The sequence below is a fragment of the Mustela nigripes genome, chromosome 2 (assembly GCF_022355385.1).
Source record: "Mustela nigripes isolate SB6536 chromosome 2, MUSNIG.SB6536, whole genome shotgun sequence".
In the NCBI taxonomy this organism is placed as follows: domain Eukaryota; kingdom Metazoa; phylum Chordata; class Mammalia; order Carnivora; family Mustelidae; genus Mustela; species Mustela nigripes.
In genome coordinates this window covers 98,387,163-98,403,012 of record NC_081558.1, presented here as the reverse complement: position 1 = coordinate 98,403,012, position 15,850 = coordinate 98,387,163, and the positions used below count along the sequence as shown (strand labels likewise).

Here is a 15,850-nt window from a genome sequence, read left to right as displayed (position 1 = left end):
GGATGTTACTGAGAGTGGTGGGGGAATGAATGTCATCCAGTGGGGAGGCAATCACAGGACGAGCTGTGAACTTCCTTGTACGATCCTAGGCACTGAGCTTCCGCCCCTGCTCCTGCCAAAGAAATTTGTGGACTGATCTGAGTCCCACCTGCTGAATCGTAAACCTGCTTCTCCCTAGCCTGTCCTCTTTCCCTTCTGCACACATGGACTTCACTTCTCCACCCTTCCCCCTGCCCCACTGCCAGCCACGACTTCCCATCCCATTCCCCACATCTGCCTTCTGCCCTCCTGCTTTCTGATTTGCTTTTTACCCACCATGAAGCCCCCTTGGGAAAGGAAAATGGGAAGGAGGATGAAAGAGGAGGGAAAGTGTTAATTAAACACCAGATGTTTAACTCTGTTAATTAATGGCTCTGTTACCCTGAGTGGCATCAGCCTTCTCTTATCTGTCTCCTTCACCCTCACTACCCTCTGTACCTGGAAAGCCCAGATTGGTGCAGGGGGCCTGAGACCAGCAGAGGGAAGTTGGGGAAAGTGGCCCAGGGTGACCCTGAGGGGGTGGTGCTCTTGTCCAGGAGGGGAGCATGGGCATGCTGGAGTAGTGACACTGGGAACAGAGAGAAGGAATAATAGGAGAGACTGAAGCCCTGAGGTCACAAACAGACATGTTTTGATTAACGCACCTAGGGATTTCAAAAAATGCAAGTAATTGCCAGCATTTAAACAATAAGGGAATTTCGCATGAATCCAGATGGATAGACTTTCTTTAGAAATGGACAGATGAGTCTACAGCCATACCACCCTGAATGTGCCTGATCTCGTCTGATCTTGGAAGCTAAGCAGGGTCGGGCCTGGTTAGTAACTTGGTGGGAGAAATGGACAGATCAAGGACCGTGTCCTGAGAAGGCAACAGTCAGCTGGAGAAGAGGGATCTGAGTCCCAGCTGTCCTGTCCATATGGGGTCCATGCCTTTCTGTCCTCTGCTGTCCCCTCCCCATCCACCTAACTCATGTGCCCCTGCTGCCCCTGAGGACTTCTGGGTTTGGGATCTGCAGCAGAGTACAAGGGCCAGGATTTGACAGTGGACCAGACAGGGGAGGCAGGGGAGGTCTGGAAATACTGAGATGTGAGTCAGGATACCTGGGGACATCATAGTTCCATTGACAGAAATGGGGGACATGGGAGGAGCAGGTGAAGAGAGAAAGGTGACAAGTGAATTTGGGACAGTCTGCTGTAGACATGTCTGTGTGACTTGATGTGGAGATGGCCATGTGGTCTGGAGTTCAAAGAGAGGGGGTGAGATCTGGGGCACTCACGGAGCTGGGGTACAAGTGAGAGCCCTGGCAGGAGCGAGTGGGGGCTGAGACCACCCTGGGAGCAGTCAGAGTGAGAGGAGAGGGAACGGGGAATAGAAACCTGGAGAAGCACACGTCTGGGAGAAAGAGCTAGAAATGAAAGTTAGGGCCAACATAAAGGTTGAGGAGGAACGTGGACAGTGTAATGACAGAGAAGTAGGAAGTGTCCAAGATTTTGATGACCCTTCTTCTATGTTCTTTGCTTTAAAGACCAAGGGCTATTTCCAGCAAGTTCTATGGCCCCAGGGAGGGAAATGGAACTAATGCCCTTATTCCTTCGAAGACATGTGAAATCATCCATTTACATCGTGGCAGTTTTGCCCTTTTGAGGCCATCCAGCGTCTTTAATAACTTTAGAAGGAAAGGCTTTTGTCCCTCATGGAAAGTTTCAGTGTCATCCCAGAAATGACCCCGTAGGCAACCAGCAGCCCCTTGTGCCTGTGCACCTAAGAGGGATGCAAGCTTCTCTAACCAACACCGATGCACAACTCCTTGCCACCCTGAAAAAGTCTCATCTCTAAGGCAAGGCAGAAGGCGCGGGGCTGTGGAGTCCTCGAGGCATGGAGCCCTTCCCCAGCCTGTGGCCTGCCTCCCTCTCACCTCTCTACTGTCGGTGTGTTTGTACGTGTGTGGAAGGGTGGCAGCTGGGCATGAGCACAAGGTGGGTGGCTTTCGTGGGGGCCCAGGCTGGAGTCTGAGCCCCACCCTGTCCGGCAGAGGTTCCCTCCCGCTCCCTCTGATACTCCCACCCCCCACCCAGCACAGAAGGCAGCAGATGTTACTGGTCTCACTTCATTTCAATAGATTTACAAGCATGCCTTTATGTGTTACTGAAAAATTGGGTGTAAATCCTATTTTAAGAACACAGTGGAACTCATTACTTGAAGAACACATTGGAAAATCCTTGTGGGAAGTGAATAATAATCACCCTTTGGTACAACTTTTGCGCCAGTGTCTGAAGCGCAGTTCATGGAAGGTCTTTCCCATGATCTCCTCTTAGAATTTTGGGACCGTCTTCCTTCCCACGGGACACGCTGTTCCCCCTCCCTGTACGTCCTGTCCCCCATCTGTAGTACTCTCTCCCCACTGCCCCCCTCAGGCTCTCACGTCATGCCCCCTGACCCTTCCCTCAGCAGTAGCCTCTTCCCCCCACGCCCCCACCCCCAGACTGTGTGACCATGACCTGCTGGTGATCCTTTACTGCTCTTCCTTCTTCCACAGATGTGTCTGGGGGGAGGGGAGGGGGTATCAGAAATGCTTGCCAGGTGTGAACAATTGGGTAGAATACATTGGATGAGTGTGGTAGGCAGAAAAACGACCACCGAAGATATGCATGTCCTTATCCCTGGAACCCGTGAGTGTTACCAGAATGGCCATTGCGTCTGTGATTCGGCTAAGGACCTTGAGGTGGGGAGATGGTCCTGGATTACCCGGCAGGGCCCATTGTAATCACGAGGGTCCTTCAACGCGGAGACTTTTTCCCAGGTGTGATAGAGGGGGAGGTAAATATGGGAGAATGCTGGAGGGAGGCGGTGCTGCTGGCTCTGAAGATGGAAGGAATGTGGGCAGCCTCTAGAAGCCAGAAAAGGAAGGCAGTGGCTTCTCCCGTAGAGCCTCTGGAAGGGAATCCAGTCCTGACGACACCTTGATTTTAGCCCATTGAAACAGATGTCTGACTTCTAACCCATAGAACTGGAAGAGAATGGACGTGTTGTCTGAGGCCGCTCGGTTACAGCAGCAACAGGAAGCGGGTATGGTGACAACCCCACAGTCTGTCGGGAAATCTGGCCACACACTGAACCTCGTCTCTTTGGCCTCGCTCACCGCATGTTCATGGACTCACCCGAAATTCTCCCCTTTCACTGAGTGATTTCAGCTCGTTCCAGGGTCTGTCCCTTTGGATGCTCTGTGGCTCCCCTCCCTCTCCTGCTGCCCACACCTCATCCCTGAACTTCCCAACGTCCCATACACACAGCCAAGGTGCGGATGAACAGGAGGGGGCTCACTTGGCCCTGGTCAGGGATCAGGGTTCCCTGCAGGAGGAAGAGGGAGGGGCTGGCAGGGGCCCACGCTGAGGGAAGAGCAGAGAGAAGACCTGATCATTTGGGGGGCCTGTAGCCCACCTCCTGAGATCTCCTGGTCCTCCTCAGCCCAGCGGATTTTAGGAGCTCTTTTTTTGTTTTTTAAATTGGGGCCACATACAAGAAGATAAAATGTACCATCTTAGCCACTTTGAAGCGTACGGCTCAGTAGTACCAGTATACTCACATTCCTGGGCAACCCGGACCGCCAACAGTCTCCAGAACTCTTTCCTCTTGCAAACTGAAATTCTGTACCCAGGAAATAACAACCCCAGTACCCCGTCTTCCCGGCTCCTGGCAACCCCCCCTCTACTTTCTATGGCTATGAATTTGGTCATTCCAAGTACCTCATGTAAGGGAAATCATACGGTATTGGTCCTTTTGTGTCTGGCTTATTGTAATTCAGGGTCAGGCCCCCAGAGTTTATCCATGGGGCAGCAGGTGGCCAAATTTCCTTCCTTTTTAGGCTGAATCATAGTCCATTGTATTTAGTTTACCATTCGTCTGCCAGTGGACACTTAGGTTGCTTCCCCCTTTTGACTGATGTGGGTAAGGCTGCTGTGAACACGGGGGCATGAATACCTTTTGGAGTTCCTGCTTTCAGCTTTTTTGGGGGGGCGTATCCGAAGTGGAATGGCTGGATCAGATGGTGATTCTACTTTTAATTAATTGAGGGGGCGTCATACCGTTTTTCATAGCGGCTGCTCCATTCTGCATTCCCGCCAGCCCGTTTCAGCCGGTTTTCACTGCGCAGGCCAGTGCAGGCCATCAAGTACTCACACAGCTGTGCAGCCACCTGCACCCCCCATCTTTTTAGGAGCACTGGCTTTCTGGGTGTCAAACCTCGCTCGGGAGCGGGAACAGAAATGGGCCCTCCTTTGCAAAGGTTTATGTGGAGCCAGTGAATCTGTCATTGAAACCCCAAGGAAACCTGGGCCCTTCCCGGATTTGCTGTCTATTTTTGAGTTGTAGGCATGTTTTCAAATGCAGTTTTCATTTTATACAGCAACTGAATATCTGATAGCAAAATGTTTCCACGGAGAGAGCTTGCCCATGGGGAGGAGAGAAAGGCGGCTGTTCTAATGAATAGATAAGCTTGATTTGTGTTTGGCAACATCCTTAGCATTTAATTTCAGCAATTAAAGTAGGCAAGTCTGTTTTCCTTTTCTTTGCAAAAACAATAAAATATTACAGAATGTTTGGGGGGGAAAGTCCCTATTCGTCATCATACTACCTTCGTGGGACCGCCATCGCCATTCCTAATACTGATCTGTGCCAGGCATGAACCGAACATTTGTTCCCCTTCACTTGAGCTGCTCTGCAAATATGAGGCAGCGTCCTGGGTCTAACCTGTGCAGCCCCCTCCCACACCGGTTCTCTCCTCATGCGTTTGGCCCATCTGCCATCACACATGTGCCCTCTCCTACGGAGCTCGCTTGCTTTCCCAAGTGATGTGAACATTCCCTTTGTATTTTTGTTTTCAATTCTTACCTTGGGTGGACATCCTTTGTTCCCTGGAGCAAGCCAGGGATCCATGATTATAAAGACAGAATGGCCGTGGGCTTGTGCGTTAGAGGGCTCTCATTTGCAAAAGATCACCGGAGCCGCCTGAGCCCTGGTGAGAAGCTCACGAGGCTATGTCAAATAATGCCATTTTCCAGCATGATGTGCACTAAGACTGTGCAAAGGGCAGGCTCTGGAGCCCGACGGCCTGGGTTCTGATCTGGCTGACAGTTTGACCTTATGCAAGCTAGTTAATTGCTCTGTGCCTCAGTTTCCCCATCCACGAAATGGATATGATAATAGTATGTGCCTCCCGGGGGTTATTGTGTGGATTAAATGGCAAAACGAGCATAGAATACCACCTCATATATGGTAACACGGTCTCTGTTGTTGCTATTTATTTAGTCTTGGTTCCCCCACCACCTCCCTGCCCAGTCTTGAGCTAGACACTCTCCCTAAAGCCTCAGTCTTCTCATCTGTAAAATATGGGGTTGAACTAAATGATCTTCAAGAGCCCTTCCTGTTCAACTTTCTGTGCTTGCCTTTTTCCTTTGATCTTCCATCTGGGTTTGACTGCAGCTGGGGGGATATGGTGGGACCGCAAGAAGGAGTACCCCTCGCTGATGGGGCAAATGCATTGCCTGGAGTTCGTGAGGAATAGACAGGGGAGAGGAGAACCCAACCAGGACCTGTCCTGGTCAAAGAGCCGAGAGCACCTTGCAAAGGCAGGGAATGAACTTGGTCCTGGAAAAGTGGGTGGGGGTGCTCACTCCCAGGTTCCAGAGCTGAAAAGTGCTGGGAAGTCTTTCTGAGCCTCTGTCCCTCCCCCACCTGGTCCCAACCTTCCCTCTGGGCCCCAGTTGTCCAGATGGTCTAAATGGGAAGAAAAGAGGAAAATCCGTATCCAATCTGCTCTATTCAGAGCAATGGGAAGGAATCTGCATCTCAATTTTATCTTTGTGCTGAGCTTGGCTAAGCTTTGCCCCCCAAGTGGTGAGTGATGGGTGGGTGGGAAGATGGCATTGGTGGCCCCGGTGGGGGAGTGAGGGGCGCCCCCACGCCTTCCCCTCCTTACCAAACCGCAGACAGAATGCATTCTTTCCTGCTCTTGGTATCCCCCTGTTTCCTCTTCTTTTCTTTCCTTCTCTTTCTCTCCCTTTTCCCCAGGCAGGCAGCCAAGTGGAGATTTTGAATGGTGGCAAGAAGGGAGGGGCTGGGAAGGAGGACCAACCGTGCCCCCTTCCTGAAAGATCCTCAAGGGCTCCCGGGCTGAGCAGGAGGTGGGCACAAAAAGAAGAGTCTCGTTCTCTCCCACCCAGCCTGGCCCCTGGCAGTCCTGCAGTGCTGGGGGCTGGGGTGTGGCTGTTAGCAACGAGGCTGAGGTCTGGACTCAGCCCTGTCTGTCAGCTCTGGAATTTCCTTTTCTGTAGCTGCTCAGGACCTGGAAAACTGGGTCCCACAGCCCCAACTCACAGGAGACTGATTTGCAGCAGGAAGTCAGTTTAATAATTTATAGCCAGAAAGTGCTCTCCCTGGTTGGGAAGCCAACTCCGGAAACCAAATGAAACTCTGAAGGCTGCCTGGAGAGAATGTGGAGTTAGGGCTCTGGAAGGTGCCAGGAGGGCTGGGATCCCATCTCCTCGAGGTAGGATGGCGTGTGTGGGGTGGTCCAGACTTGGGCTTCTGCAGCAGACCGTCTTGAGTTCAAATCCCTCCTCTCTTATCCACTGGCACTGGGACCTTGGGCATGGTCCTCAGCCTTGCCAACCTCCACTTCCTTCTATCAACTGTGAAGGGTAATCCTTGAATGATAGCAAAGGCATCTCTCAGCGATCTTGCCAAATGGCCATGAAGTCTTGCGGGGAAAGAACTTAGCACTGTACCTGGCATTTCTCAGTACATAGCAGCCTTGTTTATGTAAGCCCTCATCATCAGGGTCATAGGTTGTCTTTTCCTTTCTGATTCCACCCTTTTTACCAATCAAAAGAAAAGGGTCCCCGGTCTCTCTGGAGAGGACCCCCGGCAACAGCAACATGAGTGGTCTCCATTGCTGCCTTGATTCTGCTCTGGGACACAGAGCCTTTCCCACCTCATCCCCCAGTCCCTCCCTGCTTCTGTCCAGGACCATCACTTGCATTTGAGCTGGGGTGTCCTCTGCAGGGTGCAGATGAGGCCTGAGATCCACCGTGCTCTGGGTGTGGGGCTGGGGTCTCTTGGAGCAAGAGGTGCCCACTTCCATTCTCTGAGCTGCCCAGCAGGCCAGCGGCCAGCTCTGACCCATTGCTCTTGCTGCCACCGCCACCCAATTTCCCAAAGCACAGATCTGACCACATCCTTCCGCTGCCCCAACCACCAACTAGTCCTCCTTTCAGCAGAAGGAACCCTCCTGATGTTGTAGGTTTTTGCGAAAGTTCGCCATGATTTGGCCTCGGTCTTTCTCTCCAGACTCAGTGCGCCCTGCCCGGTTCTCCAGCCTCTGTAGCTCATGTGAGGATGGTCCAGGGCTGAGTGCTGTTTGCCATTCCGTCCTTCTGGAATGCTCTTTGCCCCTGATGTCCCGGGAAGCTCCCCACTTCTCTCCTTCAAAGAGTGCTTCCCTCCACAGGAGGCATCTTAGACCTCCAGCCCCTGGCCTTCCTCTCTCTTCCCTTTCTCAGGACACCTTGCACCTCTCTGCAGACCCCCCTCATAACCTCCCTTCCTGCTCATTCTCCACTCAGGCCTCCCTCTCCTTTGTTGGACTGTCACCTGCAAGACACTGGGACGGACCCCCTTGTCTGTCCCCGTACTGAATGGCTTGGTAAATGAAGATGGTCTCCCGTGTGACGTTCAGCTTCTCGCCACCGCAAGAAGGCCTGGGGAGTTAGTCATGCAGCAAACAGTGGGGGCCACTTTGGGTTCTATGGGAGGGTGGGATTCGTGTGCCCTCTCTTTGTCTCTCTCTCTCACCCACACACACACTCCGCCCCTGCCTCCCTCATCCTTTGCCCCAGAGAGAAGAGCAAAGCTCCTTTTGTCACTGGGCCTCCCAACAGCTCTGGCCCTGGTCCTCTGCCCTTCCCTTGCTTTCCTGCCCTCGCACTCAGCAATTCCACGCTCCCGCCCCACCCCCCCAGCCCGGGTTGCTACTAATCCTCCTCCCACTGTCTGTGCTGGGAAAATGAGCCCGGGAGAAGTCCCATGGAAGGCGAGGAGTCCTCAAGAGGGTGCCTGTGTGGGTGTTCGTTCTCTCTCACACACAAGCACATGCATCACATGCCTCCCAGCATCATTAGAGTGACCCCATATCGAGGACCGCAGGGAATTGGGGCAGCAGCAGGAGAGAAGGCTGTAGAAGCTCTGGCCCATGATTCGGGAAAATGCTTTCCTTATCACTGGCGGTTTCCCAAAATAGCAAGAGTCGGCTGGTGCTACAGTCCTCTCTTCCCCACTCCTCGAGAACCGTGCCACAGTGCCAGTGACATGTGGCTCTGGGGCAGGGCGGAGTGCAGGGTTTCTGGGTCCCGTTACCTGTCCGAGCCCGGGGGCCCGGGCTGCTGTGTCTGTCTAGTGATATATTGGCCCTGGGAAAATGGTCTACTCTCCTTGATTGTACTGTGAGCTCCTTGCAGACAGGGACCATGCTTTTGTCCGTCCCTTGCTTCCCCTGTCTGTCCAGACACCTGCATATAGCAGGTGTTCAACTAATGCCCAGGCAAGTGTGGTATAAGTGAACGAATACGTGGGAAGACACTTCAGTAACTAGTGAGGGTTTTATGTGTATGAATACACTCATACAAGGGGATTTCATAAAGGGCCTACGCTGTGCCAGACTTAGTTCTCAGGCAGGGAACTATAAGCCCCATTTTACAGGTGACAAAACCGCCAATCTCCACAGGCCCGGTGGCCTCCTGAGCTCAGGACTACAGCCCTCCAGAAGATGGCGGGGAGTGGGGGGAGACCTCTGTTATGCACTGCCTGCGGAGAAATTCCCAGATTATTTTAATGTCAGATCAGACAAATGTACTAGAAATAGAAATTCCTGTTTGTCTGAGGCATATCTGGTTACAGGAATGAAAACCTGAACTGTATGAGATAGGAACTGTATGGGATAGGTGATCCCCGAGACCTGAAGAACAAGGGCTTCAACGGATGGGGAGTGAGTTATTCAACAACAACAACAACAACAACAATAATAATAGCCAACCCCCGTGCTCTGTACTTTAGGGCAGGTGTGGTTCTAGGGAGGGGCAGAGAGAATTTTCAGCAGGCTTCATGCCCAGCGCCAAGCGAGATGCGGGGCGCAATCCCACAACCCTGAGATCAGGACATGGGCCAAAATCAGGAGTCAGACACTTAACCCACTGAGCCACCCAGGTGACTGGAGCCATTTTTTTTTTTTAAAGATTTTATTTATTTGACAGACAGAGATCACAAGTAGACAGAGAGGCAGGAAGAGAGAGAGAGAGAAGCAGGCTCCCCGCTGAGCAGAGAGCCCAATGCGGGACTCGATCCCAGGACCCTGAGATCATGACCTGAGCCGAAGGCAGCGGCTTAAACCACTGAGCCACCCAGGTGCCCACTGGAGCCGTTTTAAGCCTCATCCAATCTTCACAACCCCTTTCCGAGTCAAGTGCCACGAGTCTCCCCATGTCACAGACAAGGGAACAAGCACAGAATTGTGATGGGCAAACATCACAGAAAAGGTTTGGATGGGGGCAGACCAAAGCCGACTGATTCTGTCACCCTCCCAGGTCCCACCTACCCTCCTGCACCACCATCCGTATCATGCGGCTCAGGGAAGTCAATGTGGCACCTTACATCCCGGCTGTAGGCCAAGTGGGGAGAAGGAAACCCTCCTCTCATGGTTCCGCAGAGGCCCCACTGATGGCTTCCTCACGCATCGCCCCGGCCATCCCTGTCTGGTTTGGTCCGCTGGCAGAGGCTTTGAGCAGGGCACCTTGCCCGCAATGCCCACCAGTGCAGAGGCTCCTTTAGGAAGGAGGAGGAAAGCATGCACATGCAGAGTTGATAGTGTGAGGCAACTCCAGGTTTGACATGACTCTGGCTGACTTAAGCAAACATGGAAGATTCTATTACAGGGATTGGGAAGTAGGCTTATGCCTCATGGAAGTAGGAAGTATCAGACTTCAGGAAATCTATTAGCATTCCAGAGAGTCTCTGTTGTCTGTCTCCCGCCAGGGCTGGCCATCTTTAGATGGCCATCTCCTCGGCTACCCCACTTATCTCATGTGACAGGGGGAAGGCAGACCCCCCACAGGGCCCATGTTGCTCTTCTCCGTTTCCTCCACAAAGACTGACTTGACCCTGGGGTGGGATGGGGGTCATACTCCCAAATCGCCACGGGAGAGCATCTGATTGGTCTGTTTTGACCACATGACTATCCTCCGTGCTTTGGGCTATGGTGGGTGGGGATGGGTGTATGCAAGACTGGCCGGACTACCCCCTTGACCTGTGGATGGAGGGGAGGTAATTTCCAAAGAGGGACCCTCAGGGGTTGGAAATCCACCCCCTCAACACACACACACACACAAGTGTCTTACACTCTGCTCACGAAGACCAGTCTTGTAGGGCTCAGTGATGTGGGGATGGACCACCTTTCTCCTTTATTCGGGATGGCATCCTCGACTTCGGCGGACATTCACAAGGCTGCAAACCCTGGCTTATCAGGCTCTCTGCCGTGACCAGCAGCACTCCACACTCCGGCCCCATTCCTCGCTGTCTTGCTCATTCTGTCCCTCTTTTGCACCCCTCTTGGGGTCTGCTGGCTTTCTTACCAAGGGCAGAGGAGGTCCTTGAAGGTGATGCCAAGGAGGTGCATGTGTCCCCACGGGATCCCTGAAGTCAGCTCCTTGGCCCGAACTTGCATTCCTAAGACTCGGAACGTTCATCAGAATAAAGGCTTTTCCTGTCTCCTCCCTGATTAGCGTTCAGTCTGTCTCCCTCTGGGGGCCTGTCTGGTCTATGTGCAGTGTGCATGGCTCTCTCTTCCCCTCTTCCTCCTCCCTCATTTGAGTGGAGCTGATCTGAAATAAGGGTCCTGCCCCCCACCCACCCTTCCCCGCCCACATTTCTGTGCGCCATTCCCTTCCCGTCTCAAACAGCGCAGTGCGGGGCGCCCAAGGTGGACCAGGTTGATATTAATCTAGTAATTATTGATTCAGGAGGGACTTGGAGGACATATTTACATAAAAGCCATGATGTGACTGGAACTTCTGCTGTGGAAATTGGGTACTTTAAGGCCTGTGGCCTGGAGGAAAGATGGGGCCAAGGGACCATGGGGAACAATGAGGGGAGGGCCGTTGCCATAGCATCTCCAGGGAGGGGCCGAGAGAGGCAAAGCCCCAGCTAAGGTCTGAAAAGATGGTATTTGCCTCTGTGTCGAGTATCACCCTGTGAGATGTTGTTATCAGTCAGTATCCCCCCAGGAAACAGATGGCACACTTAGCTCGGGATATGGGAGGGCAGCTTAATAAAGGAACTATCTATGAAGGTCTGGGAAGGGGTTGGGAGCCTTATGGGACTGCTCATCGGGCTCTACCCTGCAGCTGGTTATCAGGAAATAGCCCTAGCCCCAGGCCAAGGGAGGAAGGGTGAGCCAGGTAATTGTTGAAACCAGGGGGCTTAACCCTGACATTCTGGGGGGAAGGGGTGCAGCCACTCACCCTGCTCCCTTCTCCCTCCTTCCTCCCATCTCTTCCAGTGCCTCCATTGACCAAACAGAGGGAAGGAGTCCCCTGTCGCAGTCCAGGCACAGTGGGGAGGAGGGGACGGAGTAGAGGGACAAATAGAAAGCATCTAGCACAAGTGTCAAAGGGCAAGAGGAAATTCTGTAGCAGTGCCCAGCCCTGTGCAGCAGGAAAGACTCCGTTCAGCTCTCAGGAATGATGCCATGCCAGTGGCCATGTGAAAATCACTCGAGGGGGTATGCCTGGACCAAACCTCCCACCCGGTGGGTTTCCTCAAAGAGGGATGGCCAGCTCTCCTGGGGAGGAACAGAGAGTCCCACGTTTGCCACTGAGGCTCAGGGGACCAAGGAGGTGCTCTAGGGACCTCTGCCCCGTGGGCTGTGCGGGATGGGCCAGGGTAAAGGAGAAGGGGGCTCTGCTGAGTGCAGAGTCCACAGAGTCACCAGTGGATTTCCTACAAAACTCGAAGCAATACAATGTCAGGTGTTAGCCCATCTCACACGTGTGTGCCGGAACAGGCAGGAAGAAAATCACCCTGCTCTCATTTTCTAGACCTAGCGTAAAGCAACGTCAATAGGAAGGGAAGAAATAGGAGGGGTTGGGAGCAAAGGGTCTTAGAGTGGGAAGGACCCCCAGGGATCTCTAGTCCCTGCAGAAGTTGGTCGGAATCCCCTTTGGGATCACTCACCTGCTGGACCCAGGACCCCACCCCCACTGCAGGTGATTCTGATTTGCTCCCACCTCCAGCCAGAAATCTCTGGCCTGCTGCAACCTTGTATTTCCCAGGTAAGGATGTGACTCCAAGGAGGGGTCACAGGTGAGGGATGTGCTGTCACCTAGGTTTGGTGATGGGGAAGGAGAAAGGTGGGAGCTGATTCAGAGATTCTGAGTCAGACTCCAGAGGAACTGCTGTGCTCCCCCATATTAGACATTTTAGGGACCTAAACTAGATTTAAACGGTCTTTAAATTTTTTATGGAATGGGTAATATTAAACATATTTAATAATCAAAAGCGAAAATAACATAAACAGGTGTATGTTGAGAAGCCTCTATCATGATTTTTCTGCTTATAGTTAACCAGTTTTACAATTAGTTTGGATTTATTTATGTTAATGCTAATACAAGCATATATAAATATATAGTCTCATTTCTACCTTCTTTTTTTTTTTTTTTTTTTTTTGCATGCAAAGTTGCATACTATTACACTGTTCTGGTTTGTGGGTTTTGTTTTGTTTTGTTTTCTTCACTTAATATACCTGGAGATTTTTCCCAACCAAAATCTAGAGAAAAATCACCATTCTTTTCTAGAGCTGCATAATATTCCATCACAAATATATGCTGTATCTTATTTAAGTGGTGTCCAGTGGCTAGATAGTTGGTCGTGTCCCCATCTTCTGTTATTTCGAAGAATGCCCCATGGGATCATCTTGTACATGAATCACTTCGCATATGTACAGGTGCCTCTTTAGTCTATTTCTGCCTCTCCATGATCTCTGGTGAAGGAGCAGGTTTTACATTTCAATTTACAATCTGTCGCAGATGGGTACTTATATAAAATTCAATAAAAGTGAATTACTGGAGAAGTGAATTGACAAAAAAAATAATAAAACTAGGAAAGATACAAGCCCCCAAATTTTATTAGATCCAACGGACATAAAAATCACTGTGTCGCATTACCATAAAGTTTTTTCACCACTCCCTCTCAAGTTTCTGCGTTTATCTTACTCCAAAGTCATTGCAGGTTGTGGGTGGTCACTGCTCCATGGACCACACTTTGAGTTGCACGGGTTAAGACTCCCAGAAATCAGGTCGAAGAGTTCACACCTCTGCCGTTTGGCCAGACTTCTGTCCCTGGTAGTTGTACTGTTCTGCACCATGGTTTCTACGAGCACCCCCTTTCCCACAGCCTCGCCGAAAGTGCCATCTCACTTGGATTTTTTCTAAAGTGATAGGTGAACAGTGCTTACCTCTGCTAAGTCTTAATTTGCTTTGCTCTCATTTTTTTAAAGATTTTATCCATTCATTTGAGAGAGAAAGAAGGACAAAGAGGGCACAAGCAAGGGGAGAGGCAGAGGGAGAAACAGACTCCCCGCTGAGCAGGGAGCCCAGCATGGGGCTCGATCCCAGGACCCTGGGATCATGACCTGAGCGGAAGGCAGATGCTTAACCATCTGAGCCACCCAGACACCCCTGCATCGCTCTTATTATGAGTGAAAATAGGGTCATGCATATTTTTAAGCCCTGTTTGTATTTATATTCTTGGCCCATTTTTCTAAATGATTGTTGATCTTTTCCCTCTGGATCCCCAGGAATTATTTATGTATTAGGAATATTAGCCCTTTGTTTGTATTGCAAATAGTTTTTCCTGTTTGTCACTTGCCTTTTTTTTTTTTTTTTTTTAAAGATTTTATTTATTTACTTGAGAGAGAGACAGTGAGAGAGAGCATTAACGAGGAGAAGGTCAGAGAGAGAAGCAGACTCCCCATGGAGCTGGGAGCCCGATGCGGGACTCGATCCCGGGACTCCAGGATCATGACCTGAGCCGAAGGCAGTCGTCCAACCAACTGAGCCACCCAGGCGTCCCATGTCACTTGCCTTTTTGATTTTGCTTGTTGTTCACTTTTGGGGGAAGGGGGCCATGCAGAAGTTTGGGGTTTTATGTAGTTAAATTTGTCGATCTTTTCTTTAACAGCTTTTGGATTTTGAGTCATGGTTCTCTATTCCAAAGTTATAAAGAATTCTGCCCACATTTTCTTCTAGTATTTTTATGATTTTATTCTTAACGACTAAATCTTGTATCCAGTTGGAATCTTTCCTAGTACAAGGTGTGGATTATGGATCCCAATTTATCTTTTTATGAATGGTTACCCTCTTGTCCCAGCTCCACTTATTAAAACCCCTAGATACCACCTTTATCATGAAAACTAATTTTAAGCCGTTGGGGATCATAATAGAAAAAGCTCAGTAATTTGTCAGTTTTATCCAGAATACCATTACAAGGGAAATTAGCTCTCAAGATATGATCTATTAACTTTGTGTTACAAGGGCGAGGTAAACTGTAAGTCACATAAGTAAAATATAAATTTATTTACACCGACAAACAAACAGAGCCTGGGGGGACGGCTCACAACCTTGGAGAAAGCGGGAAGACGTGGGCGCTGCTGAGGAAGCGCGTGGTGAGATTCAGTGTATTTGCCTTGCAGATCTTCCCCACCTGCTTCCGGGAGCTAGGACTGCGGAGGGGCCCACCATGGTGTTCCCGGGACCCCTGGCTATTACCCTGTTGCCGCCTAGCCTCACACTGCTGGTGTTCCACCTGTCCAGCTCCCAGGATGTCGCCCCTGAGCCCAGCAGTGAGCCGCAGCTCTGCAGCCTGAGGGAACACCCCACTGTGGCCTTTGCAGGTGAGAACCCCTTCCCACTAGTTCCTGTTTCGAGATGCCTGGTTCTAGAAGGACTTAGGTCTGGACTCGGCAGGGTCTCCAGCTCTCAGAAGTCCCAGATGTCCCCCCTTGAGGATAGATATAAGAAGGATGGGCAGCCATGGGCTGGAGGGCTCTGCTTTGAGTCTCCAGACTATTTACTGAAGCTTTCATCCATGTTCACCAGGAGGAGGAGGGCCCTGGTTGGAGTGGGCAAGGGTTCTTTGGCCATCTCAGTTCTAGCTCTTCTGGAAGCATGAGCTCTGTTTCGTAGTTCCCCTGGGAGGCAGAATGAAGATAACTCACTGCTTAGGAAGTGCTGGAGCTCTCCGGAAGCTTCCTGCTGCTCTAAGACAGTTGCAGGGACTCCTGTCTTCGGGGCCCTGGGAACCCACAGGGACAGGGGGCTTGATGACTAATAACTCCCTTTGTCTGTCAAGGGAGGGCATAAGATGTCCTATTAAAGTGTTTCACAGACTGGGATTTGTGAATCGCTGGACATTTTCTGAGGAGTCTATAAATTCTCAGTAAAAGTTTCTAAAATGAATATACATGTATTCAATGATAATCTAAATCCCAAACAAAACACAAATACCAGAACATCTCGGATGTCCTCCCATAACCTGGTGGCCAGTGTGGGGCTCCCCGGTGGGGCCACGATCACATCGACCCTTCCAGAACCATCACCTGCATGGCAGCTCATGCTGGAATCTGCGGATGTAGCTTGAAGGGGTCCCCAGGTTCATAAGTCTAATAAACAAACACCCGCCCTATTTCCACATCACAATGACCCTAACAGG

The 15,850-nt window shown here is 51.1% G+C and overlaps 1 protein-coding gene across 5 annotated transcripts in view; it reads left to right on the top strand.

Moving 5' to 3' along the window:
* Positions 1–15,850, top strand: part of SEMA5B (semaphorin 5B) — a 114,390-nt gene that overhangs the window by 61,086 nt on the left and 37,454 nt on the right. For 2 of the 5 annotated variants that reach the window (XM_059391076.1, XM_059391077.1), the window contains exon 2: positions 14,832–15,032. In XM_059391076.1, coding sequence (XP_059247059.1) covers positions 14,879–15,032 — 154 coding nt within the window. In that variant the 5' untranslated portion in view covers positions 14,832–14,878. Of the gene's footprint in view, positions 1–6,436; positions 6,585–14,831; positions 15,033–15,850 lie in introns of those variants that run through there. The other 3 variants (XM_059391072.1, XM_059391074.1, XM_059391073.1) reach the window with 3 other exon arrangements.